The following is an 8,066-nucleotide window of genomic DNA, read 5'->3' as shown; positions in this document are numbered from 1 at the left end:
CGGTAAGTGGAGCTGCCGGCGCGGTCGTCTGTCACGGTGCGTGGGGGCCGGGCCCTGGCTTGGGCACTTGTAGGTGCGATGCGTTACCCGAGGCCGCCGGGGCCCCGCGAACGCCACCCACGTGCCGTGGGGAAGAGGGTTTCCCGCAGGGAAAGGATTAAGAAAGCCGCTTGAAAGTATTAAGAACAATAATGGTACCAACCACCACACACCCTCCCGACCCTCAGTGAAACGTGTCTGTATGTCGTTTCTAAGGACTTTGGAATCGCGTTTCTTCGTCATTTTCAAAAATGCGTTCACTTACTAGGGGTATCTAAAGCCTGTAAATTAGTGGTTTGCATGCGGTTGCTTTGTCAGCCGCTCCTGCACAGGTGCCACTGGTGCAGGGGCTGGGCTGGGGGGAAGCGGCCTCTGCAGGGACGGCCGAGAAGTAAAGCCCACGGCCCCGGTCTCCGGGAGCGCTCGCAGCGGCGTCTCTTTTTTTGAGGAGACTTAGTCCCGTGGTCGCGTCTCTGCTTCCACCACCTCCAAGGCAGGGTGAATACACGCTTAGGGTGCGCCTTAACGCGTGTTCGCTCCGTCTGTTGTTTAAAGGGCCCGGTATCGGTGGCTGTAGCGCAGCCCTCGCAGCACACTCTGTTCCGCTGTTTCACTTCAGAGCTGCTGTACCGCGTTAATCTGAGGCACGAACTCTCTCCAGCTGTAGCTAGTCCAGGTGCTTACGGGGGAGCATAGGAAGAGGAAAATACGCTTTTCCCTGGAATCCTCCTCAAGGAGCTGCACCACCTGAACTTCGCAGTTCCTTTCGGAGGGCACTTGCAGCTCCCACGCTGTCCTGCAGTGGTGGGTTCCGCAGGTTGTGTGCGATGGCTTATTTCATTGCCTCTGCTTTTCTGCACCTTCAGCTGAACGGTGCTTGGGCCTCATGTCGTGAGAGTAAACAGCAACTCTTTTCCCTTTATGCACTGTCATTAATATTATTACTTTTTCTTCCGAGTCCTGGCAGCCTGCACGTCTCCTCAAACGGGCAAAGAGTGACTGTCCTAAGGGTACTGTTACAGCTGCATCACTTTTCTTGATGAGTGGTAGCTAGCTTAGAACCCGTTGTCACATAGACATGGCAAGCTGTTTTAGCCTTAAATTCTGCTTTTTGAACTGGATTTTGTTCTCCAGTTGCTCTGTAGATACGTGTGTCACGCAAATTATTGTAACTGCCTTTAGATTTGACCATTCTGGTTCAGTATTTAAGCATAGATATTGAACTTGAGGTACAGAACTGCATCCTCCTTTTTCTCAAGCCTTTTTCAATTTTTCAGATTGATTCCAAATGGTGGTTTCATTCAAATTCTGTACACTTACAGCCCCCCTGGACTGGATGTTGTTCGACACTCTGCTGTCATGCGTTTAAAAACTTTATGTACATAATTTTCCATAACTTGAAACATACTGGATTCAAGATAGACCCATAGAGAATACATGGCCATTTAGAAAAAAATATTACGAGACTTTAAAATATGGACTTCTTCTACATCACTTGAAATACTTTTGCAAGGTCATTATTGTCTATTGCATCAAAAAGGCTGAAAGGGGCTGGGGAATGGCACCGTCTTATTAAACAAATCCTTGTACTTTGGGTTTTTTTCCAGTATGTCTTTTTAATATGAATGCTAGGAGGGTTAAGCTGCTTTCATAGGGCAGTAATGCAAATTATGAGAAAAATAAATACTCTCCCCTTTTGAGACTCTGCAAATTACAGCTGGAACTGGACACACTCTTCCGTGCTTCCAGAGGAATTTCATGTAAGATGCTGGATACTTGGAGACAAAGAGCTGTGAGAGCAAATGTTTCCTCATCCCCATCGTTTGCATGATGATTGTTTTAAACGGTATCTAAAGACGACATCTTCACTACAGGGAAAGGACAGTGCATGAAATGGAGGAATAAGGCAACATGTTGTAGTTTGGGGTTTCCACTTCTGTTGAGGTAATATTGGCAAAGATACAAGAAAGAACAAAAAGCAGAACTTCTCCATCTAGGTGTAGAAAAAGGTGGAGCTGCTTTATTCTAGAGGAAAAATGTTTTCAAGTCCTTTCGGAGTAATAAGCAGTTGATAGGGAAACATCTGTGTAAAAAATTCTCAGTATTTTTAGTACTTTATTTTACATCTCAAGTGTGCAAGTTTTATAAGCAGGTTTTTTTGCCTAATACAAATGTAAGTTGCATTTGAGGGATGGATGTTCAGAAGTACAATGGCATCACCAACGTAGTAAAGTGTTACATTGTGGAAAAAGTTAAACTGGGCCCTGGAGGGAAAGGGGAGCCCATCTTTGGGGTGTGTGTGGGATTCCCCTGGAAGTGGCTGTCCCGGCTTGGCGGGGTGAAGGAGCTTTGGGCTGGGTAGAGAAGGGGCGGCAGGGCTGCCAGGTACTGCAGTCCCGGCAGGAAGAAGCGCTCCTGTTCAGCAAACGCACCTGAAGTTACAATGCGGGCTGGGAAGGAGAAAACTGCCTTGTGGTTTAGGAGGTTGTTTTACCGCTGACGGTGCAGAGTAGCGTCATTCAGGCTTTTTTTTTTTTTCCCCCAAGGGGGCAGATGGAAAAAACTGATTTGCTACATAATGCCTTCCATGAGCTGGGGTGCACCTTGACTTTATAGGGCATCTTTTGTTAAGTTTTTAAGATCTAACTAGAAAGTAACAGAAACCAGAAATCAAATGACAATTTTAATAGACTTTAGAACAGAGTGTACGAGTATAAAACACTGGTTTTGTATTTCAAAAGTTGCAGGAAGATAGCCAGTCATTTTAAACAGTCTTCTACAAAACATATGCCAGTAGATTACATAAAAGACACTATATACAATATAAAAGAGCAGAAAACAATCCTCACTGTAAAAATAATTTAAAACAAAGTATTTCAATTTAAAATATCTCCTATAGCACAAACTAATACATTGTGACATGCAAGTGAAAACTAACCATATTGCATTCTTTAGTGTAGCCAAATAAGAGCTGTATTAAATTTGGACAATGAGACAACATGCCACCATTTTCTGATGAATACAGGAGGCTGTTCTTAAATACTTATTAACTGATGTATCTTATGTTCAAAGAACAGCTACTACGCATCTTCCAAAATGTAATAAATATTAAAGCAAAATATGTGAATCATCTAGATCGTAGAGTTCATTTGGGCCAACGGTGAAAAAGTGGTTTCTAGAAAAACGCTGTTTTGCTTACTACTGCACTGTGCAATCGTACAAAATAGTTCTAAAGGCTTGGAAACAATCCGCACTTGAAAACTGGCAACATCCAGTTTTAAGGCAGCCTAGCGCTCGACTATACAATGTAATAATCTGAGTAGCTGCTTTGCTATATTAACAATACGCAAGGTGGAGCTAGCAGGTGGAAAATTACTTTCCCAACCTGACAGATGACCTCAAAACGGGTGTGCTTCCAGGTCAGGTTATTCATCCGTGTTGTACCCACTCAGCAGCATAAGCAGAGGCTCTCGGTACCAGAGTTAAGTTTCTCCCACTTCTGTTGCATCAGTAAGCATGAAGGAAGAGCTCATGTCTTGGTGCCTTTCTCAGATGCTGGTACAAACACTGTTCTGACCTCAGCCTAGCTTCCACATCAGAGCCTTGGCAATTTATCAAATGCTATTTTTAATGCAAGCTGTGCTGTATTTGACTTTTGTATACAACGTGAAAAACCTCTACCATGGGGAATCCATTCTGTTTAAAATGCCAGTATGAGAACTGCTAAGGAGCCGCTGTCAATGTTGTTTCATGTCCACAGGAAGGAGGAAACTTGGCCACCGAAGCATTTTCACAGCCCTTCTGGATCAGGCGAAAAACCATAGGATTACTCAAGTGCTCGCTGTCTGTTTCCATTTACCTATCCACTCACATTGAAGTATGTCTCAAACATACAAAGTAACGGTTAAAGCAAAAAAATTAGCTGCCACAGTAGGTCTTAGAAAATGCCAGTGTTTAATGACAGACTAGGTGAGAAGGAAAGGGTTAGCAAAAGCGTGAGAAGGTTTTAAGTAAACCAAACTGTTACAAAGCAAGAGGTGTGAAAATACCATTCTTTGGTCTAAATTAGCTGTTCCCTTTATATTAGTTTAACATTCCAATGGCTTTTTCAAAACTGTTTAAAAATAATATAAGCTGAAATTCATTAAGCAAAAATACGTATTATATACATGGATGCCTGATAGGACAGATGAACTTAAAAGTAAGTGAACATAGTGACAATTGTTTAGGTATCCCTAGTACCTTAAAAAAAAAAAAAAAAAGATGAGTTAGTGTTGAGTGCGCAGTAGTAGAATTTTATTGAAAAAGGTAAAAAACTAAGCATGAAAATCTGTTTTAGTTGTTTATAAACACTAAATCCTTATGGTTTTGTTGCTCTAAATTCAGACGTAAACATTCGTTCTGACATGCCAAAGCTCCTAATGCTGGTGGAAAGTTCCTGTAACCAGTCAGTGATCCCTTTACAACTTGTTGCTTGGATGATCAGTCCCTGCGGCTTCGTTTGTGCAAGCTGATTCATCAGCTGCCGATTCCTCTTGTTCAACTCCGTCTTCCCCGAATCCAGGTTCCTCTTCCCTTTCAGGGGCATCCTCATCCTCTATGCCGTTGTAAAACTCTTCGATCTCGCTCTCATCCTCCGCATCTAAGCTCTGACTACGACATGACCCACTTTCACTACTACTCCCACAAGAGCTAGAAGATATGATATCGTCTTCAGAATCTGAGTAAACCTCAGCACCATGGAAAATATAGCGATTTGGTGGTAAAAATAGATACTGAGTACCTGAAACAGAATTTTAAAAGTCAATAAACGGCAAATATAAATTACTCCTTCAATGTCTTGCAGACTTCTGGTTAGAAGGTTCCTACCTGCCTATGTATGTCTTTTCAACAGTGAACCTTAGCTGACAACTCGGATTACATTTGAAATGCATTTATTTCAACGTATGTGTATCTACTACAAAGCACATAACACACGCTTCACTGGAAAGCTGAGCATTCCTTCTCCCCGCTCCCTTTGACACAAAAGAGCATTTAAACTTTAATGTTTAGCAGCTTTTTTCCATGGGTATACGTATCCACAGCTAGACTTCTGTTATTTGTAACACAACTGGAAACCACTGCACAGAGTTTTCGACAAAGTCTAAAAACAGCCTTCGCTTTGGAAAGCTGCAATGTAATACTTGCTTCTTCACCCACACAGATTTTCTAGTGTCATAACTCCTTACATCTGTTAAGAGACTGCACACGGGAAGGCTTCCTTGGAAAGTCTAAAGTTTCCTTCAAAATGTGGCTGGTTCCAGCTGTGAAATTCAACTCCTACCATGACTTTGTCTTTCAGTTCTGCTCCATACCGAATTATGACCTAGTGTGTGACCAGCTTCCTAGCACCCGAGAATCAAACGAATTTTTCTGAAAATGCATTTGAAAATGCTAGAAACTGTTTTATCTTTTGATACTTGCCTTCAACCTCCTAAACTTTTTAGGGAGTGTGTAATCACTAATTATAAAAGCTATTACAAATTACAGAAAAATTTCTTATTGGCTTCTCCAAAAGAAAGGATACAATGATGAATTATGTAGTAGACACTTGTCTGAACAAGAATAATCACTGAAACCCACTGAGTCCCTCAAGGGCAACTATTTGTTGCTTTGAAGTAAGTGAGAATAAACATCTTGGCCAAAAAATGCAAAATACTGAAAGGAGTTAACACTTACCATCCAGCCTTTTGCTAATCTGTTCTTTTGCAGATCTGTTTACCCAGCACTTCTTCAAGATTTCATTTTTTTCTTTATTTTCTCCGTTGTTGGATCCATTTTCCTTCATTGTTTCAGAGTTCATGAGTTCACTAGCAGGATTTTCAGGGTTTTCTGATGATGTCTGTGTGTCCTGAAGCTTTTCCTCTGTGCAGGTCCCTTTAGTTTCTGAGGCAGGATCACAGTTCCCTACCTTACATTCAGCTGGGTGTTCTGAAGACACCACCGAAGTATCTGGTGGAGTCATCCTTTCTGGTGAACTAGAGTCTTCTGAAATGTGTAAAGGGGTAGGCGGTAGCTCAGCCGAGTGTATTTCAAGCTCCCTGTGCGTTCGTGGAGGCTTTTCGGTTATTTCTGAGAGTTTTACCGAGTTGTAGCAAAGTTTTGTATATTCGCTACCTAGCCTTTGACATAATTCATTAATAATAACATCACAGTCTCCAAGAAGCTCCACATCAAAGTGTAGATGAGGCAAAGGTTCCCTATTAATTAAGATCTGAGGCACTTCATGGGGGATGGAACCTATATATAGAGAAGAGAATTTAAAGGTAGTCACTTTAGTTTCACTTTCAGCAGGGATCTACTTAGAAAGTTTGATTCCTCAGACTACTCTTCATACATTCACTTGCGACAAGTCCAAAACAGACAGATCAGGAAGAAGACAAGCAAATCTCAAATTTAAAAACAGCGGTTGGAGGTGCTATGCCTACTGTAGCCTATCTAGATTTTCTTCCCCATTTTTTCCAGGAAGAAGTGTTCCTCTACTCCATCACCAAGAAACCCATGCACAGAGATACCGACTACAGCAATGTTAGGTCAAGTGTTAAAAAGAGAATTAAAATTAGTACTATAATGTCTTAGAAGAACTGTGCTGATTTTGTGCATTCCTTTTATGTCCCTAAGTGCACACGAAGAATCTACTGCTGGTAAATGATGTCCTGTTAACTAGGTCAAAATACTTCCAGGTACCCTCTACCCTGTACAGGGTTGCTTGGCCCATTTCTGACATTTAGGCTTCCACAACCCACCAGTGTGGTAACCTCGCCATCGACTCCTCAGATAACCCAACTCCTGAAAGCCAGTTCTAGGACACAGAAAGAGCAATGGTTTGTGTAGCAGTCCTTGACTTTCCAGTCCTTATGCCTTTCCCCGTCAGCCTAAACACTAGGCTCTGCCTCTTGCACAGCCAAGAGGCCGTTACTACAAAGGTCACGGGTGCAGTACTGTTCCCAGTTAGTAGCAGATTCCAAACCAATGTCCTTCTCAGGCTTAGACGTGAAGAGAATTTCTTTAGTACCAGTCAGTATTGCACTCCGTAGGCAAATAAATCACCTGTCATGGTATCTTCTCAGCCTTCCTGAAGGGCATTTTTCTGTAACGTATATCATCAGAGATACTTTTCCATACAGCTTTTAAAAGCTAAGGATCCAAATGGTGATGTGCTATATAATGTCCACTGTGTATCATTTAGTATTACGTACTGACTTTAAAATAAGCTACAACTCAAGACACCTGATGTACTTGATCTGAGTTTTTGATACTACATTTGTCTTTATAAAGATGATTAGTTTCTAATCTTTCAGGTAACTCTGAAAGCATATTGCAAGCAGGGAGAGAAATTAATTGAATCGCAGAACAAAGCCAAGTTTTAGGAGGAGTTTTTCAGATTATTGTTTCACTACCTTGAGATCTACCGGAGTGTAGAAAAAGCACTTAGAATTTGTAACTTTCTCTATTTTGCATTTCAGCTTTACATAGGCAATCGGTCTTCATCTTAGAAAACTAGATGCTGAATCTAGTTTCTTCGCTGAAGCAAGCCAGAAGTGCTTCTTAGAGCTCTTAACTGAGAATTTCACTTTTGATCCAAATTTTTGGAAGAAAATATTACCAGAGATAGTCACTTACTTGGAATCAATGCTACTGGTCTTACTTTCAGTGAAGACCCAATAACAATAAGGAGATCAACTTCATTTTTGTCGTACTTCATGGCACGATGGAACTGCTCGGGTAAGTTCTCTCCAAAGAACACTATGTCTGGCTTCATGATGGCAAGCGGTTCATCAGATGGACATCTGGGACATCTAGGTACAACCTGCATTAGAACAGCTTCTATTACTACAATTCAAGGCTGTGCCCTTGAAAACCTCAGATTTTAGCAATTTGCAGTGGCTTAGTTTGGCAAAAGACAAGTTTCAGTGATATTTCCTCATTTCATTTTTCTGTGCATGTACAGACAAGTACATGTCTTACTCTAGCCTGCAGGAACTGCA

At 41.7% G+C, this 8,066-nt stretch overlaps 1 protein-coding gene across 1 annotated transcript in view; it reads right to left on the bottom strand.

Moving 5' to 3' along the window:
• Positions 1–4,318: 4,318 nt before the first annotated feature.
• Positions 4,319–8,066, bottom strand: part of SIRT1 (sirtuin 1) — an 18,776-nt gene continuing 15,028 nt past the window's right edge. Inside the window, exons 8-10 of the mRNA XM_010282910.1 lie at positions 7,702–7,888; positions 5,758–6,318; positions 4,319–4,822 (exon numbers count right to left, since the gene is read on the bottom strand). Coding sequence (XP_010281212.1) covers positions 4,500–4,822; positions 5,758–6,318; positions 7,702–7,888 — 1,071 coding nt within the window. The 3' untranslated portion in view covers positions 4,319–4,499. The remainder of the gene's footprint in view (positions 4,823–5,757; positions 6,319–7,701; positions 7,889–8,066) is intronic.

Source organism: Phaethon lepturus, unplaced genomic scaffold (assembly GCF_000687285.1).
Source record: "Phaethon lepturus isolate BGI_N335 unplaced genomic scaffold, ASM68728v1 scaffold24772, whole genome shotgun sequence".
Classification (NCBI taxonomy): Eukaryota; Metazoa; Chordata; class Aves; order Phaethontiformes; family Phaethontidae; genus Phaethon; species Phaethon lepturus.
The sequence above is the reverse complement of the archived record's forward strand: the minus strand, read 5'-3'. Positions and strand labels throughout refer to the sequence as shown.